The sequence below is a fragment of the Pseudonaja textilis genome, chromosome 2 (assembly GCF_049901715.1).
Source record: "Pseudonaja textilis isolate UNSWEBS1 chromosome 2, rPseTex1.2, whole genome shotgun sequence".
NCBI lineage: Eukaryota > Metazoa > Chordata > Lepidosauria > Squamata > Elapidae > Pseudonaja > Pseudonaja textilis.
Window position 1 is genome coordinate 80,342,788 of NC_141991.1, and position 20,450 is coordinate 80,363,237.

Sequence of the window (20,450 nt, forward strand, 5' to 3'; positions counted from 1 at the left end):
TATTAATGCATCTTAGGATCTACTTCACTCATTGCTGTTAAAATAGCTAGTGGAATCTGAGCATGTCAGGAGCATCCTTCTGACAACTAACATCCAAAGAGGAAAAATTATTTTTTAAGTTTAACTTTAGCCCCATAAATAGCCACCTAAAGTACCACTATCCCAGATTTAGTATTTCATTGAAATTATATAGGCGATGCAACTACAAGGAAATAAAATATTCTAAAATACTGATGGGATTTTCTTATTGATACAAAAGAATGCAGAAAACTTGAGGAAGGAGAATATACAGATGCACAAATTTGAGAAAATAAAGGGGATTAAGGTAAAAAACAGACATAAATAAATGACATAGTTTTTAAGTGAAGGAATTTAATTATTCAATATTGTTTTTAATCTTCAGTTCTAATTTCTTTTATTCCGGAGGCAATAGAAAAAAATGAAATATAAATATTATTTCTCTGTCAATACAAAATAAATACATGGAACAATTCAATTAAAGAAAATGGTTGATAAACCTCTAATTAGGTCATACATTTATAAGATATTTGTATAATGAAACATCCAGCTGGATAGATACAGGACAGATACTATCCTATCAGTTTTTAAAAAAACATTAATGCTCTTAGAATTTGCAAGGAAATCCAGAAGCAATACAAATGTACTTCATTATTAATATTATAGCTATGTAATTAGGATCCATTTGCTCAGAATAAATATTTAATTGGAAGACTTACAAAATCTTTCCACAAAGTTATAAATCTGCTACGCATGTAAACTAGGGTAACAATTTATTATTACAATTCCTTTTTTACAATTTATCACAAAAGCCGATATAAAGTGATTATAGTGAAGGTCTATTTGCATGTCTACCTAATGAAATTCCTGATATAAAAGATTCCTCTTATTTTCCTCACCATTATCATCACAACTCTAATCTAAAAGATTAGGAACAGAGAATCTCCATAGGCATTAGGAATAGAGGATTTTGTCATGGGAGCAGGGGAAGAGGGAAAAATCCCACTGCACAAGTGAAAATTTTCTGGCATGGTATGGAATACAATCTTATCCAATCATAGCAATTTTTGTTTAGAAATAAACAGTATGTTTAATATTTCAGAGATCATGTTAGTAAAACAGGAAGCCATTTAATAAAGAATGACATGGTACTGCTATTTATTTTTAAAGGGAAAAGAGAAATAAGGAGGGTCATAGGACCAAAAAAAAGTGTTAAAAAGCAAAATAATTAGATAAAATCAAATAGACAAATACAGTTTTATGAAACACTAGTTCAAAATCAGCCAGCTGGATTTCATGCCTATGGCAGAACTAAAACTTACAGTCTCCAGGTTTCTAGCCTGGTGCTTTAACCACTAGAACAAACCTCAAAATATTATTAAGCTTACTTTTGAACTCCTTCACTCTTTCTAATCCAATGGAAATTACATAGGGAGGCTGGACCACTGCCTATCTATGTCACCATCCACAAGACAGAAATTCCCCAAATCTGAAATAATAGAATTGGATTTGGCATAGAGAGAGAAGCTGACAAAATAAAATTCTAGTTCAAAAATAGGCTGCTATCTGTGGACAGGGGAAAAAAATCACCGTATTTCCTGGGAATGCATCCCGCAGAAGAAGCAATTGGGCAACATCTTATGTTAATAACGTATCATAAATGTTAGTAACTTTTCTATTCTGAGTTCCTTTCCTCTCTGATGAATCAAAGCACACCATATGGAACCCATCCTGTTCTTTCCAGAAGACACATACATATCAACAAATGCAGACACGAAGAAATTACAGAAACCTCAATAGTGATGCAATATGGCACGAACAGAGGTGCTTCTTATGGCCAGTGCCAGTTGTGAGGTTGGAAAGAATTCCAGAAACCATGTTCCTCAAGCTTTCCCTCATTTATATCATTTGTTTTAGAAAGCCACCTCTGATGCTCTCCTACACACTTTTAGATTAGAATGTGGACTCAACTGACTAGCATTTGGACAATGACCTGACGGCTGTTTGACAAAAAGACAGAAAGGTCTCTAAAAAGGCGAATGAACCAAACAGAGAATTCTGCTACATTTATCAGCATATGTTATTCAACTACAGTGAACTGGGTTACTTTTCCAGCTGTGTTCATGATATTTTAACTACCTTTGGGCTGAAATAAATTTATTCCTGCAGACTATTATCAGCGTGTTACATAATATGTTTCTTATTTTGTCTATAAACATTCTTTGGCAGCTGGAGCACCATACCAGGAATCTAAAGAAAATGAAGTGGCAAATCCAGAGGAAGATATACAGGAAGATCAGCAAGGATACAAAAGAGCCAGACAATGGGATTCTCACAGCTGTCCCAGAAGCATGTCTGCAGACGTGTGTGCCCAACATAAAAGCAATTATTTCAGCAAATGCAATATTAAACATCATCAAGAGGTAGGATCTCCTCCAAATTTTGAATGCAACTGAAGAAATGTTTAGGGCTTTCTTTCATATAGGTGTGAATTATGAGCTTTGCTTTAAAAGCTTATATTTAATTCCAAATTGGTAAAACTTTACTACGTCCAAGCTTTAAGCTGAAAATTCAAAAGGTAAAAGGTAAAAATGGGCAGTATTTTGATAAGAATTGGGGATAAGCATTATTTCTAAACATCTGCCCCATTATTAAATTGTAAATGTAAAAAAATTAGTAAATTATATAACATCCAGTTAGAAAAATTATCTGAATAAGGATTTTTGATCAAATCTACACCCAACTCTTAGATTATCTCTCTTGTCAGATTAAAATGAATACGCTGGTTCCAAATCCTCACTTAAAATAAAAATGGATTTTAAATGGCAGCAAAGAAATCTGACTGAAAACACAGTAGACATATTGCAAATCAGGGAAGAGCAATTCCAATTTATTGTTCCCTCTCAGCACAATTTAAAATACCGTTATCTGTCTATATCTTTACATTCCAAGTTGCTCAAATTTTTTTCTCATAACAATCCTGAGAGATGGCTTGGTTGAGGACAGCGACTAGATGAAGTAGACTTTAATAGCTAAGCAAAATTGGTATGTGGATCTTCCAATTTTTTACTTCCTATCATTCTCCATATTGAAGTGGCCTATACAGATTTTTCAGTTCATAGATGATGTTGATTCCCTATCAAAATAAGTTAACACCTGATTTGTTTACAAAGGGAATTTACAAGTTATGATACAAAATGCATCTTTTGGTACTCTGAACTGTTAAAGATTCTGGGTTTTTTAAAAAAGATATTGAACACTTTTAACTTAGATCATATAAACTACAGTACATCTCAACACTCCAATTTCTTACTGAGATCATTAGCTCTTTTATTCCTTTCTATATAGCATTTCTATCACAAGGTTTTTTCAAATATAAAGACATCTTCTTTAGTAACAAAAAAAAAATCCCAATAGACAAATCTTCCTATTGTCCATAGTTTAGGTCAGTGTTTTTCTAACTTGACAGCTTTAAGCTTTGTGGACTTCAACTCCCAGCATTCTCCTTACATGTAAAGTTGCCAAATTTGAAAAATGTTGGTTTACGGAAATATTTAATTATTGACTTTTGTAAATCCTGTTTTGTTGGCATTTGTTTACAAACCTGAAAGATATGCATTTTTTTATTTGTATTTATTACACCAAAATATTAATTTACAATTATTTCAACAATGACCTCCATTCATCATGTGACTATTGTTCCTGTTCTACTGATAGAAAAGAGCAAACAGGTGTGTCTTAATTTTACAACTCCTTTAATCTGACCAAGTTTCTCAGCTAAAAAGTAAATATGCTCTCCAGTCAAGTTTGACTCATGCAATATTTTTGGTAGCCTTATGGAAATGGTTTGTCACTTGTCACTGTCTTCTTGTGGGATGAATTTTCCCCTTCTCAGTCTAGCTAAAAGGATGGTGATACTAAGTACTAATCAGACCCTGTTTATTCCCAGATCAGTCAAGGTCAGCTGGGTGAAGAAGTTAAAATGGCAGCTGATGAATTCTGTCTACAAAACAAATGCTTTTGAATATTTCTGGAACATTTGCTAAGTGAAGTATCCTCAAACCAGGTTTAATGCTTTCAAAAGGATATCTAATAATATTTAACATTGTCATAATGCATAGTTACAGTGACTTTGATTTAGAAAGTTAAAGCAATCAGACTATTTGTTCCAACATAATATTAACTAAAGTTATGAAAACTGCCTGGCAATGAATCACTGGTCCAAACTATTTTTAACGACATCTACGCAAATGTTATTTTTAGTTTACGCCAGCTTATCTGTTCTGCATGCCTTTCATGTTGGCACCTTTTTAGAACACTGATAGGAACGTTTATACCAGAACAGGTTTCTGGTCCATTTCATATGGTACCTTGGCTTCTTCCAACAATACTCATTGCTGAACACAATAGAAAGGATATGCACTTCAACTCATCCAGCTACAATACATCCTAATAGATAAAAGAGAGCAACCTTTTGCTATGTAGAAGTAATCTAATTACACTAGATTATTATGGTGATATATGTACAGTAAGTAACACAGCAAGGTTTAGGATTGTGAATTTGGATTTAGGATACAGTAGATTTTAAAAATATTAATTCTATAGCATGTGAATGTGCATTTCAATTTGAAGTGTCACATTTGTGATTGGTAATATATGCAGAGGGTTTGTGGCAGAAGAGTAGATTGAAAATAGGTATATGACTCAACATTAGAGTACAGACATTGTAGCAAATTGAAAAGCTGTCCTTTCTTTGAGTAATTGCTGAAATGTAATTTGGAATCCACAAGTGGTTGGTAAGAAAGCAGAGGGCAGAAGAATTACCCTTATTAAAAAAAAAAAAGTGATAACAGTGTCAGTGGCCTTTAACCCAAATTATGAATGCAATCCAAAAATTCACCATTAATAACAAATAATTGGCCATTGAAAGAATAAACTGCTTAAATTTCTTGTTATGAAAAGTGATTTAATGTATGCTGCTTTAATGATAACATTCGTAACTGGCAGCATGGAGAACACCTGTTAACAGAAAAGCCATCACCAGATTTAAAAATAAAATAATAAATATAATTGGGAGAAAGTACTCACAACCCCTAGGTTCATCTTATTAGCACAATCTGCTTGGTATATTAGCCTCAATTAGCATAATGCAATGATGAAGGATGCTGCACATTGAAAACTCACTTAACTCTAGCTTCTGCTTCTATGACAACTTACAACCAGTTTTTTTAAGTGCTTTTTCATTTCTGAGGCTCAGCATACATTTATAATAAAATATTTTATATTGGGTATTTATATCAGCACTGAATTCAGGTAAGTTCTTTGTATTATGCTACTGAACTTTAAATCTACTCAAGTTACTCTCACACAGCATCTCCTCAGAGCCATATATATTCATAAGTCATTGTTGGTTGATGATGAAAGATTGTCCTATAGGTCCTCATTTGTCCCCACAAATTTCTGTTCTCTCTCCCCCTCCTTTTCAATATCCACATGAAATCACTGGCAGGATCGTCTGCCGCTTTAGCATCAATTTGATATACCGTGCTGATATTAATTATATCTTTCCATTCTAGGCCACAGAAGGGAGGCTACTGAGGTTCTGTCCCAATGCCTGAAAGCTGTGTGGGTCTGCCATGAGAAGGAGCCATCTCCTAACTCAATCCAATCCCAGTTGAGTGTTTCGGATATTTAGATCACCCAGATCTGGTGATATACGAACTATGACCTTGGATGGAGTTGCACTTCCTCATTCAAGGATGGTGTGCAGTTTGGGAGTCTTTTTATATTTAACAGCTCTTGCTCAATGAGATGATGACAGCTGTGATCAGGAAGGCCTTCGTCCAGCTTCATCTGTGCGCTTTCCTAGATTGAGACAGTCACTGGTGGCCTGGTCACCTCACAGCTTAACTAATGTAGCATGCTATACATGAGACTGCCCTTAAAGGCTACCCAGAAGTTTCAGCTAGTCCAGAATGCAACAGTGAAGGCAGTGATGGGCAAGGCTCTGTATGCCTATGTAACACCTGTGCTTTGTAACCTGTACTGGTTGCCAGTTTATTTCCAGGTGTGATTCAAGGTGTTGGTCATTACCTGTAAAACTCTATATGGTATAGGTCTTGATTACTTAAGACAGGGGTTTTCAAACTTGACAGCTTTAAGACTTGTGGACTTCAACTCTCAGAATTCCTCCTCCAGTCATGTTAGCTCAAGAATTCTGGGAGTTAAAGTCCACAAGTCTTAAACTTCCCATGTTTGAGGACCCTTGACTTAAGATATTATCTGTCTCCCATAATATCTACTCAACTGGTTCATTCTGGCAGATTGATGCAATCTGGCATCAATTAAGCAATGCCATCTGTCTAGATCCTATCTAGAAGCGTGCTTTCTCTGTAGTAATACCTGCCCTCTGGAATGAGTCTTGCTCACCCCAAAATTCATTTCCCACCTTTTAAGGCCATTTTTGCCCAGGCTTTGGGGAGGATATACGGTACCCCATTCTCCTTTTCTATTCCCATCTGTGTTTGTTTTCTTTGCCATTGTTGCTGTTTTTTTGCAGTTTTTTGTTTCTAAATGTTTTCATAATTGTAAACTGCTCAAAGTGGCTGGAAGTCATGCCACTTATGGAATATAAATTTAATAAATAAATGTCAGACAAGTGAACTTCATTTACTGAACAACTAGTTTAGCTGTATCAGCTTAACTCAAAAACCTTTTATTTGTTTTACATAGAATACAGGTATTGTGCTATACGTCATCCAACCACCTTCTAAAAAGAAAAAATTAAACATGTTTTAATCTGCCTCTAAATGTTTATATGCCTCAAATGCTGAATATTCGTATCCTGATTTTTTTCTCTCTTATTGTTTCCACATCTTCCTCTCAATTGTTAAGCCTTTCCTCTCCAGTTTTTTTCCCTCTGGGTTTTTCTTTTCAGCATCTAAGTAAGGGTATACAAAATATTTCAATTTTGAAACAGTTGTTCTGGATTTGTAATGGGTTGTTCTAACCCTGCCAGAAGATTTCACACTCAAAAGAAGTATTTGATCTGAATTCAAAAGAGGTCTGAAACACTCCCCAAAATAGTTGGAACAACTTGAGCTACAAGAGCTTGTGCCCAAAACACTTCAAACTCAAAAAGCGTTTCACACACCTCTATCTACTATCCAGGGACCTATTCAAATTCCATCTCTGCTTGCCTTCAAGATTCAAGTTTTCCTGCTTGCTTGCCCATTTTCCATTTTTTAAAAAAGCAATATAACAGCCTCAATTAAGGTAGATTATGTCGTTTCTGATAGGATTCTTTTCCTGTTCAACTACTGTGACCCAGAGCTGGTATTCAGCAGGTTCTGACCAATTCTGGAGAACCGGTAGCGGAAATTTTGAGTAGTTTGGAGAACCAGCAAATACCACCTCCAACTAGAAATTTTACAGTATCTTTCCCCTGCCACGCCCACCAAGCCACACCCACAGAACCAGTAGTAAAAAAATTTGACTACCACCACTGCTGTGGCCCTAAGGTATCAACATGATAACGGGGATTAAGCTCAAGTCAAGTTTTTTTTTTTTTAAAGAAAAATGTGTTCAAGCCAGTGGAAAAGTTAACCATGTGCTTAAATGCATCGCCCCATAATTTAAAAATGTTTAATTTTCAAAAGAACACGCCCTATAAATCTGCATGATAACATATGAGGACTTACAAAGTATCCAGTTTATCTTTTACAATTCTAAAAGCTTTAATGCATGCATGAACACTTTTACCAATTAATTATTTTAGGGAATAGTCCTTGCTGTGTAAGCAGTCCGAGCTAAAAAGGAGTTAGCCCTCAGGATTAAAATATCTTTATAACAAGTACAGAAAATATACTATCCAATCTTCTAAAAAAGCAAAAGCCTTCTTAGAAGTCATTCTTAAGGAGTGCTTGAGCAGGGGTTGGACTAGATGACCTCCAACATCCCTTCCAATTCTGTTATTCTATGAGTTTACTTCTGAGTAAGGATTGTGCTATAAGCAAAATTATAACACAAAATTACTTTTTTTTTTAAAAAAAAGCACATTATTTCTACGCAATTATAATTATATTAAATAAACATAACCCAAATACCACAGTATTTTAACCATACCTGGAAAGCATCTCTATCCCTCAAGCGTGTTCCACTTTTCAGAATTTCTGCAACTCCTGCTATTAAGATCAGCTGCCAAATCAGGTTAATAGAAATGATCCGCATTCATCCAGAACCACAAGACTGTCAGGTGACAGCTTGAGAAGTCTGAATTTAATGAAAACACAAGCGGTTTTTCCAAACTGTAGCAGAAAGAGGAAAAAAAAAAAAGAGAGAGAGGCAACCCTACAGCTGTAGAAGGAAGCTCCTCTTGGAGTCAGGATTCCCCCAAAGAAGAAGGGGGGGAAAAACCAAAACAGTCAGAGGCGGGGATTCTGGAGACAGAAAACCGGGAAAGCCCTGAAGGAAAATCTGGCCATTCACAGACACATGCCGCTCTGTATTTTCACGATGGAGAGCTTGCCTTTCCATCCTGTGGATCGCCTCAGAACGTGGGCTACAGCAGCAAACATGATTGCATTGTACCCCACCTCCTTTGTCTCCTCCTGGAGAGTGTGACTGCAGAAGCCCAACCTAGTCAGCCAGCTAAGTGCCCCCCTCAGCAGCCAAGGCTGACCGCAAAGGTCCATTTAATCTCTTCTCCTTCTTTAGGGAAACCAAGACAAGCAGAGCCTCGTGATCAGGCTCCCTGCCGGCGGGGGGTGATGGGGGGGGGGGTGACAATCCCACGCCTCTCCAGTCTGGGATGGGTTGGAAAGGCAGAGTGAGTGGTGGGAGAAAGGCAACAAAGCGGCGGGAGGGGGTGCTCCTTTCCTCTGTACTCATTTCCTACATTCTTGGAAGCTGCAAGATGCCGGGGACCAACCCCCTCACTGACAAGCTCAGCCTGGGAGTGGAAAAGCCACCCTAACAGCCATCACATGACTCACAGCTGTCAGTAGATGCTACCTGGATCTGCAATGAGGCCGCTAGCCAATCCCTTGCTTGCATACATGCATGTATATTCCAGCAGGAAAATAAAGCGATTACTGTTTAACCATGCAGGGCCCTCATCTGAGTGCCTGATTTATTATTTAGCACACAAGCCAGGGCATTAAGCTTCCCATGAGGCTTTCTTCTCACCCTGCTTGCTCATCAGGGAAGAACTCCAGTAAGTATTAACTTAAAGAAGACATTGTTCTCTCTCTCTCTTTCTCTTTCTCTCTCTCTCTCTCTCTCTCCCCCTCCCCCCCCTCCCCTCCCTTCCCTCCATACACACATATGCCACGAAAGCTTCTTCTCCAAGCTTGGATCTTCTGTAAGAACAAAGCAGACACTGTTGCCTCTGTAAAGGCTCCCTAACATTTCCAGCAAAAAGGCCCCAGTTTCAAAGACTTCTGCACACCAATGATTTCCTAGCTGTAAACAAGGTTTTATAACCACTCTTTGGGGCAGCACACACATTTCAGGCTACGGGGAAAGCAAATCATCAAAGGCACTCAAAATCCTATGCAAGGGTGGGCCTACTTCAGTGTGGGACAGTGATAAAGGCATTGGACTAAACCAGGCTGGACCAGATTCCCATCCAGCCTTGACCACAAAAGCTCATTCTGCCTGTGACTATGGCTCAGTCACCGTCTCTCATTCCAGCTCAACCCTACCTCACAAGGTTGTTTTGAGGGAAATTTACAAGAATGAATGCTATGTACACACCCCTGAATTCCTGAAAGCAAGGCAGGGTAGAAGTCCTACTAACTAAACAAATGCAAGGTGAAACTCTTCTCAAAAGCACGTCCATCTGAGCTGAATGGGGCTTACTCCTGAGTAAGAATGTGCAGTCCTGCAGCCCTTCAATATTGCCCAAATGGTTTTCATATAATTTGATTTGTGTTTTAAATCCAAAGGACAGTTCTTAGTGAAAAAGATTAATGAAAATTAAAATGCAAGGGTTTTAAAATAAGTCTATACATTTGAAGCCAACATTTAAAACAATCATTAAAAGATTACATACTCTATTGGTATTAGAAATTATGAGTTCAGAATAATTTCAACAAGCATTAAAATAAATAACACCAACTTCAACTTCAGAGCATCATTAATCTTGTTTCTTGTGTAAATGCAATTATTCGACATCAAGTAACATTTTTGTCATGTTTTCCTTTGGAAAATTCCTGATTTTTTTATGAGAAACCTTAATTTCCTTAATTTTCCTTAAATCCTTAATTTTCTACAACATATTTAATTTTGTACAACATATACTGTACACAATCAGTGTTTTTCCCAATAGAAAGTCAGTATAGCTGGATTAGGTCATAAACAGAATTCTGACATCGACAGATTCCACTTAAAGAATTTCTTAAATCATACCATGAATTCCAGGGAACATTCTCCCTCTCTCTCCCTCTCTCTCTCTCTCTCACACACACACAGAGTAGTTTTTTCCTCAAGCGTTAACTCCTGTATTCATATCCCAATTCTGAAATAACCTTTTTCAGTAGGATGTGGGCATGCTGCTGTCCAGTTTTGTATTAAGATTTGACTGTAGACACACAACAGATGCAGACCAATTTTGATGATCAGAATCTAAAATTTTGATTTTCTGATTTTAAAGCTTTAGAAATGTTTAAAATTGCTTTTCTTTTATTCTACTCACTGGATTTCTTTGTGGATGTGTATGAAAGAGGAAAAAAAGGCAGAGGTTGAGAAAGAAACGTAATAATTTTCTCTAAGCATGCACAGAGAAATAGTTCACTTCATAAAATTGATATTGGTTCTGATGAATTCACTGAATTATGTTTGAAAGGAAAGTCAGCTTCTTTGTTTATTCAAGTACCCCTAAACCAGGGGTCGCCAACATTTTGGACCACCAAACTCATAATTTTAGTTCCCAGGGACCACTAACTGGTTTTGTGGGTGTGGCCTAATTTGTGGGTGTGGCTTGGTAGTCATGTGACTGGCTGGGCATGGCTTGTATGTAAATATTATAAATATTTATATAAATATTGAATTTTTTATAAAAAAGAGCAACTTTTACCCAAAATCAGGCAAAGCAGTCAGTCAGATTGCTTTGCCTGATTCACACATTCACAGATTCATTCAGAAATCTATATATCTGCCACTGGCTAGCTCAGTCTGTCACATAAAATTTGCTTGCAAGCAAACTCACAAAATAAACTCACAACACACCATGCATGTAAATATTGAATTTTTTTATTTAAAAAAAGTCTCTCAAATTTGCTTGCCGTGAGTCTGCACTGAATTTGCTTGCAAGCAAACCTTCAGTCCTAAGGGAAGTTCGGCTGTACTTAAAAACAGAGACGAAAATCTAAAGACTAGCTGGAAAACAAAAAACCCAACCATTTCCTGCTTCCTAGCTAATCTAAATCTCCCGGCACTGCAGAACAGCTGATGGTCGGAAAAAGGAAAAATAGTAACTTAGAAGACAAGTTTGCTGAGTAAGGAGTGAGTGGGCGGGGAGGGTTCCCGCGGGCCATGTGGGCTGACCAGCCTTGTGTTTCTGTGCAGCCTGGATTAATTACTTTGGGGAGGGTGCTCTGGGGTGAGATTTCTCTGCGGCCCACCAAAATTTTCTCACGGCCCACCAGTGGGCTATGGCCCACTGGTTGGCAAATGCTGCCCTAAACTATACAGATTTTAATTCAGCAAATAAAGCTGGAATTACACAATCTCCATAAATAAAACCCACCAAACTCCCTTAAAATGTTCAACTTTTTGATTATTAAGGTATCTTAAATCCTTTAACCAAATAAACTAGACTGGCTGTTTCCTTCTAATGTGTACAAATGCATCCAAGTTTTAAATGAGATTCAGATATTGTTCAAATGAATGCACATAAAAACCTTTACCTAGAACTCTTAAAAGAGAAGACACAGACTCGGACAGTAAGGAGGTTGGGGAGCAACATAGGCCAGTCCTGGGATCTGGGGGAAGGCTCTGACAAGTGCTCTTTATCAGAGGCAGAGATGGGGCCAGGGTCGTCTGACAGTTATCAGCTGCCTTCAGGGGCAGAGATCAGTGGGGCAGAAGAACAGCTGGAGCCTGTTCCCAGTGTGCGCATGCGCAGAGCTGCCAGGAGAAGGGAACAGTTAAGGAACAAGGGTCAACTTGAGAGTAAGGGCACAGATGGATGGTGAATGGCCCCTCCCACAGGGAATAAAGAGGAGCAAAAGGGGAGTGGTATTTGCAGGAGACAATTAATTCAATTCATTAGGGTGAAGATTTGTTCCTGACTTCTTACCAAGTAATTTTTGCTACAGCGTGGCATTTGGAAGCTATCAGCCTGGCAACTCTGCAAGCCTGATAAAGGCCTGTAGTTGTACAATCTCATGAAAGACTGTTTGCTGGAGAGGAATTCACTTTAACCTAAATAAAAGGGGTTTTATCGGGACAAGGAGTCTGCTTCATGATCTTGGGAAGCCTAGGTCAGAACAGTTCTGTTACATGCAAGTATATATATATCTTGTTCTTTTAGTGTGGTCCAATGAGAATTTTATCCCTGGAGCTATGTCATGGGAAAAGGTTGGTAAGCCTAACACCATGATGGAGAACCTATGGCACGTGTGCCACAGGTGGCACGCTGAACCATTTGTTCGGGAACGCAAGCCCCAGCCAAACTTACCTGCACTGTGCATGCATGCACCTCCCAGCTGATTTTTGGCCTGTTTGAGGCCTTTTTTGCCCTCCTGGAGGCTCGAGGAAAGCCTCTGCAGCCTTTGGAGGTCAAAAAACAGGCCCGTTTCGGCACTTCTGGTATTTCCAGAAATATTGGAAGTGCCAAAACCAGAAGTGCCAAAATGGGCGTGCTTTTCAGCTCCAAAGGCTGCAGAGGCTTCTCTTGAGCCTAAGGGAGGCCGAAAAAGGCCTCAAACAGGCCAAAACTCAGCTGGGAGGTATGCGCATGTGCAGTGCAGGTGGGGGGGGGTTGCGTGTGGAGAGGGGGCATTGTGGGTACTGGCATGCGTGTGCTTTCAGCATACCACAACAAAAAGGTTCGCCATCACTGGTCTAACATATTACAATCATATTTGTTTAAATGAATGTGCCATTTAACTTTTACATGGATCCAAACATGAAACTATTTTTTATAAAGAAGGCACAACTGCAGTCTAGGAAATGATCTGGAAAGTATGCAAAAGGGATTTTCACTAAAGCTCTAGAAATCAGAGACCAGCCTAACAAACAGCTGAAGATACAAATGATACTGAAACTCTGAGACACTTTTCTATTCTTTCAACCCAGATTTGAAACAATTTCTGTAAAGGCCCTAGTAATTCTGTCAGTCTGTCCATCAGAACATGACAGAATACTGGTCCACCAGAACATGATAGAAATCAGGCATGGAAGAAGAAGACGATACCCCCCAAAAAATCCAGTTTAAAGGGATCTAGATCCCTTTGAAAGCTGTTGAGGGAAGGAAAAAACCCATTTGGGAAAGGCATCTGGGTGGCAGATTGGAATGTTCCCCTCCCTCTTGCTTACGGGACCCAGAGCAGAGCTATCATTAAAGGTTGGAAGCATTCCAGAAACATGCTGGGCACCCTGCCCCTAACCTGTCCTACTTGAATCTGAAGATATAGTAGGTTCATCCTATTCTATAGACCAGCTTTCTCCAACCCAGTGCCTCTTAGGCCTGTTGAAGTAGTTCTCAGAATTCCCAGCCAGCATGAAATGCATCTACACTTCTTGGAAATTATGGCAATTACATTGCAATGAGCAACACATTGGAGAAAACTGCTATAAATACTAATACTGTGTGTTTTATCTCTGTCTAAATAGTATTTAGGCATGTTGAATCACTGTGGATAGACTTTTGAAAAGAGAGACATACTATCTGGAACCTAACAGTCCCAGGAGTTTCTTGGGTTCTTTCATCTTTCTAAAGACAACTTTGCATCTTTGCAAGAGAAGGCATGTTAATCCAGCATGAACACCCAACTGTTATCACTTCTTTGTACTGTATGCTGGTGGTCTGAAGACAGGAAAAGTCATAAACTGCTCTGGCTGATTCTTGCAGAAAACATATGTTCTATTTTCTGCAAGAATTCAATATGTAATGTTTCCATCAATAAGAGGGAAGCAAGTTTCAGATAAGAATCCCAAACTACAAGACTTTAATAAAGCTATGTTCAAATGCTTGAGAGTGAATCTAATGAAAGTTATTTGCCTAGTCTGAGAGCACTGAATAATTTTGAAGGGTGCTAAAGGTTTAGTTGGGTTAAAAGCTTTTTGTTTTAATAGTCAGTGAACAAATTCAGCTACAAAATAGATGAGAAATAACCTCACAAATCGTTAAAACTGCACTGGAATAGCAGTGTTTGTTTTGTATCCCATTCCCAATTGAAATCCCTTATAAATAGAAACCAAACAAGTCTACATAATACCAACTGGTACTGCAAGACAAAAGGCCATTTTCTCTCCTTACCAAACAGTTATTTTATTGTGCACCCAAGCTACTCAAGGAGCTGAAAATCCTTTCCCACATCTATCACAAATAAAGTGTGCAATCCCCTCTAGATGTGCTGGAACAACAGTTCCCAGAATTCCCAGGCCAACAACTAAGATGATTCTGGGGGTTGTAGTCCCTTAAACCTGGAAGGCACTGGTAGGGAGACTTGGTCTAGCACGTACATTTAATGGAAAGTCTTTGAATAGGAAAATTCCAACATGAAAGTTCTTTTGGCCATTTCAGATTATTTTCTGTGTCTTTCAAATTAAGGAGAAAGGGGTGGAGAGAATATTTTGTGTAACTCAACATAATATCTTGACATGTCATGCTATACTTCCAGTGGATAAAATCCTCTGACCTCAATTATTTTGCAGCTTTTATTGAAGTAGTTAAATCTTTGGTTTACTTCTCAAGTTATAACTTCTCATAACTTCTCAAGTTATGTCATCAGTAAAATTACGTAATCACTTTACTACTCAATTAATGAAAACATTTCATTTTAAAAAAATCAAATGGTAAAGTTGGCTTTGTAAATCATAAAATATTCTATCTTGTATTTTAGAAAACTGCAGTTGGCAATGTACAATCTAAGGGTGAAAGTGTCTACATTCCTAAAATGATAAACCTTTTCTCAATTGACAACAAAATTACCCTTTAGGAGTCAGGCCCAAGAATATACAGCAAACATTAAAGAAAAAAGAACTACCATACATTTTATTTATTCCATTCATATCTCTTATTAATCCAGGGTTCAAGGACAGCATGCAAAATCATCCCAACAAATTCCATTTTTGTCCACAAAACAATTATTTAATATAGGACAGAGTGATAAAGAGAAACTGGCCTAAATCCATCAATTGAACTTTGTAACAAGGTTTCATAGATAAAATCTGTACTATATCTATTTTTCAGTTTCGGTCATTCATTCTTAACCCATTAAACTCAAGATATTTGGAGGAAACATTGGCACACCCTGCTCACAGACAGATCCAGAAAACCATCACTGCAGAGAACCCTCATGTACATAAGTATTATTTCCACCATAATTAAAACACTTATTTGTGAAGAAATGGTCATGAATGAGCAAGCAGGGGGGGGGGGGGTTGTACCTACTCATAGAACTATTACTACTACTACTTGCCCAGAGGGCTGGTTAGTTCTCCAGGATTTTAGCAAAATATTTGAAACAAGCCAGAGAAAGCATGGCATCTGCATTTTTTTTCTGACAACCTTCAATGACCTGTATAATAACACTTTATTTCTGGGTGTTTCTGTTTTCTACTCATGCCCAGGAAGCATGGGGCAAGTTGCGTATGCTTAGCTACCTGTAGGAGCTCACGTGATGAGGAAGGAGGGCCTGGAATGGAGCAGTGGCAGCATTCCAAACTCCAGCCAACTCCCTTTCCCATAGGGGGATGCACAAGCTACTTAAAATCATTTCTTTGCATCTTTGTTGGGTTGGGAAGAATAAAACGGGCCAACCCTGGGTGATTCGGTTATTCACAGAAGTCCAAATCTCTATGGAGACTCTCAGTCATCCAGGTCAGGGTTGTCCCAAAAGTGCTTTTTCAAGAGGCAACTGGACTTTCTTTTTTTTTCTTTGAAGACATTTCGCTTCTCTTCCAAGAAGCTTCTTCAGTACTGGATGAGAAACAAAATGTCTTCAAAAAAGAAACGTCTTCTTCAAGAAAGTCCACCTGCCTCTTGAAAGAGCACCTTTGGGACCCAGAAGTCCAACTTTCTAGATCTTTATTATTTACATAAGAAGCTCAACTCTTCATGTGAAATATTCACCAAAACACTCTTCTGTCTTATTTCAAAAACAGTTTTGTGATTCCTTTTAAAACAGTGACCCACCAAGGGAGGGAAGGAGCAGGAGAGCTATGATAACTAGACAAAAATTGACCTGACTCTCCCCAACTTGGAGTTCAGAAATAATCATAAAAAATCCATGGGATTGAATCATGGCAAACTTTAGTTCATCTAAAACTTCCAATTCTAAGGGAAGTGGTGATTGTTAGAAATAACTGCCTCTTCCTGACACAGTGCATCTGATTGTCAAAGTTTGGGCAAACATAAAATATACACACATAAAAACCAGTCTGTCAAAAACATTTGTTCAATGTAAATTCCAAAAAAGGAAGGAAGAAATTCAAAATAATAAAAATATAGCCAATAAGTAGAATTCTAAGGATACTATAACAACAAACCAAAGCAGTATTTTAGTGAGTTACAGACATTCCTAAGAACCAGCTAATTTAAAATGAATAAAGTAGATCATAATAAGGGATGAAATTTTATTCTCTCCTCCCATCCCCAACTTCTGATACCCGAATTGAGATAGCCCTGCTCCCTCGGATCAATTACGGTAAAGAGACATCTGCTGGTGAGTCCAAACCAATGCTTCTTTGTTCATTCTCATTCCTTTCTTCTCTTTACTAAATATCTGTAAAGACAGATTCTCTACGTGTCCTGAAATGGTGTCTAAAATGCTAAATAAGGGAAAAGAAATTCATTTAAGGCCTCATTTGGACCCAAGCCACCTTCACTTCATTCTTGACTTCTAAAGATATCTACTTCAAAGAACCTCTGTTTCTGGATTTGATGTTAATCTAATGCAAATGCATCTGCTAAACTGATATTGGGTTAAGAATGTGCCTCTTTCCCTACATATATTTGTCAAGAACTCCCCTAAAAGATGGTTTGTCAAATTTTACTTCAGTGTGCATGGGAAATGAGAACATAAACATGCATAACCTTTTTGAGCCTGCAGAAGTATTACATCAAGCTTATTTGCATGTAGTTACTCTATAGAATCCCTGTAGCAAGCGAAGAAATTGAACTGGATTCCACAAGGCATCTAGATTCCTGTTGATCATGCAAATGTTCTGGAGGACACTGGCTGCCCCAGCAGATGATACGAGATACTACAAGGCAAAGGTCACTTTCCAGTGACTATGTTTCCTGCTTCATCCTGTTTCCTGTTAATTGCCCTGCATCACCAACTGAAACTGCAGAAAATCCAGGCCTTCTACTTCTTCTGTGTGGAAGTACCCGATAGCTCCAGAAGATTAAACAAAAAACACAAAACACCACGCTGGATAGCAAGTAGCAACACTGCAACATGCTTCCTTATTTTACGCTTATAATCCTTTAATAATGCTATCACAGCATCTATCTCCAGGGATTTGCACAGCTCTCAACCTACAAGAGCTCCAAAAGACTTTGAAAATATGGCTGTGCTTCAAGGCTTGGGGTTAAATTGGTTGTTGAGCATTTGTGGATCTGATCATGTAACATGTGTTTTATCCAAGTACAAATTCTTCTCCTTTTAATTGTGTCCCTTTCAATTATATAAGCCACTCAGAATTAATTGGGAATCAAGCAACCTGTTAAATTAAGTCAAATAAAAAAATTGCAGGATTATCATAAACCAGTAATCCTAAACATTGATGGTCTTCTTGAATAGAAAATATACATGTAAGGTCATGCAGCTGTCTAGAGCATAATATTTAAAGGAAGAGCAGTGCATGTATCTGAAACGTATCTGAAATCTAGACTGAATATCTAGTCGTCTTAGTGTGATCCCTGGGCCAGAGAGACAGAAGAAACAGTTTAAGTGATACAGTTCTCAGAGAATGCCACTCTGTGGTTATGTTTTCACAATGGAAAATTTTCCTTTCCTTTCCCTTGTTTTAGCAAGAGGAGCATAATAACAGTTATCATTCCTGGAGCATATAGCAAAAGTTGTCATGATTGAAGAAAGCAACCTGTTTCTAGAATGGGAATATTTGACTGGACATATTCAGTGGTCCAGTATGATCTATGGTACCAAACTGCCTTGCCTGGGAAAGCGACAGAGCTAATGGAAATCTCTCAGAGCCTCCCTTGGCTGTAGTTCCTAGCCATATCATTGATTAAAGGACTGTCCTTATGCCTGGGTGATAATTGAGAAGCAAATCAATCTCCAGACAAATATTTGTCAGTCAGAGTTTGAATGAGACAGTGTTGGTAAGAAGATATCACAGGAAACCAAAGATGAGAGTAGTTCTTATATTTCACCTAGTACCATCCAGTCAGAAGTCATGGACTGATTGCTAATTAATTTATTGTGGTAATGAATATGCTAACTATAGTAATAATATTCTAATAATAACTGGAAATAAGGCTTAACAGTAGCTTTTTTTATAAAGTTCATCTAAAAAAATAACCAGGGTAATCAACAACTTAGTTCTTCTAGTTTAATCAAGGGCAAACTGAAAAATATTTTTTTTTTAAAAGCAGTTCTATCCCGTTACAACTCATAGAATAGGCCCACTTGAATTCAAGGGCGTTTATTTCTGATTAAGTTGCATTATCAAATCTGGGCTGCAAAATCCTTATTGCCACAAAATGGCAGCAAAGGGTTGGTGTTTTCTATATCTAGTCTTCATTTGAAAGTTTGCAACTCAGATCTGGTAGTGGAAGATTAGGTTTATATAGAATTTTCCTGGAAAGGAATTTCAGGATCAATACATTGATATAGATTTGCTGAGGCTTCGAACATGTGCTCATTAGCTAAGTTTAGCATAATGTGCAAAAATGGCTCAAAGCCGAAGTAAATCTATATTAATCATCTGGCCGCAATAAACCAGGATTCTGATTAGTCTGACAGCTCCAGATCTCCCTCTCTTCAACCTATGATATCCAAAGAGAGTCAAAATCAGAATCATATATGGTACTCCAATCTCTTTCACACGGAATGAGGCTTGTGTAAATGTGTGGTTGAAAGTCCAAGACATCTAAGGCCTGAATGTACAATTGGTAACTTGATCACATCTGATGAAAAACTGGCAGAATCTGATTTTTTTTAACTAGAACTTTATGACCAGTTATAAATTAAGTTTGTGGCAGGATTATGTCAAGAGTATGGTGAAAAATAAAGTAGTTATATCACTCTATTCATGCACTATATCATGAACAAGCCAATAAATATGTTACTACGACAAAAAACTCACAACAAACACATTCATGCTTATGATTCAAAGTGTTACACACACAAAAAATTGGGTTAACTGAATAAATCATTAACTAGAACTGGATTGCAAATATTCAATTGTTTGTTAACTAGAGTCACGTTGTGTGCATAGGGCATAATAAATAAACAAACAAATAGGGACAACCAGAAGAGGACAGAAAAGAGATGCAGAAAATTAAATTGGGTATTCATGGGTAAACATGCCTTGTAGACCCATCCAGAATCTGTCTCGTGGATGAGAGAAGTAATCATATGCCCTCCACACCAATTTTCTCTGTTCTTCATTCCTTTTTAAAGTTGTTCTTGTCTCGCGCCAAACTGATCAGAAACTTGGGCAAAGCATAAAATCAAACCAAGACCAAGCTAGATAGCAATAAGACATATGCATCTGCTAGGATATCATACTAGACCAAAATCAGTGAGCCAACAACAAAACTATGGATTCAAAGATCCATTACCCCAGGAAAGGCCACCCTATATTTATTGACTTTATTCACACTCATCAAAAACAAACAAGCCGATTTCCGATTTGAGCTCCTTCGGCGACAGACCGAAACCTTGTCTCTCCAAGGCTTCAATCCGGGCTTGCCGCTGGAGCGCCCCGAGCCGGCTGGTTTCGGGGCTAAGCCACCCCACAGAGGTGAAGAGGGGGGAGACTGCCTGCAGGGTTGAGGAGAGCTGCATCTCTCCTCCCCAACTGGCCATTACTCCTTTTCCTGAAGGCGGTTGTAGCAGTGATCAGAAATGGCGAAGAACTCGACCGGAAAAGAATGTGCAGGAGGAAGATAAGAAGAGAAAGTTTTGGTTGACCGGGTCAAACAGCAAAAGCAACAAATAAGGTACCCTGGAATTTAAACTTAACAACATTGTTCCCAAAGAAGATTTTGAAACTGCGAAGGAGAGAGA

General features: G+C 38.0%; 1 protein-coding gene across 5 annotated transcripts in view; it reads right to left on the bottom strand.

Annotated features, from left to right (window-relative positions):
* The window catches only part of FNIP1 (folliculin interacting protein 1), a 99,174-nt gene that overhangs the window by 58,674 nt on the left and 20,050 nt on the right, over positions 1 to 20,450 (bottom strand). Inside the window, exon 1 of one of the 5 annotated variants that reach the window (XM_087924413.1) lies at positions 8,143 to 8,329. The exons of the other annotated variants lie outside the window; for them this stretch is intronic. Coding sequence (XP_087780539.1) covers positions 8,143 to 8,153 — 11 coding nt within the window. The 5' untranslated portion in view covers positions 8,154 to 8,329. Of the gene's footprint in view, positions 1 to 8,142; positions 8,330 to 20,450 lie in introns of those variants that run through there. 5 annotated transcript variants of the gene reach the window in all.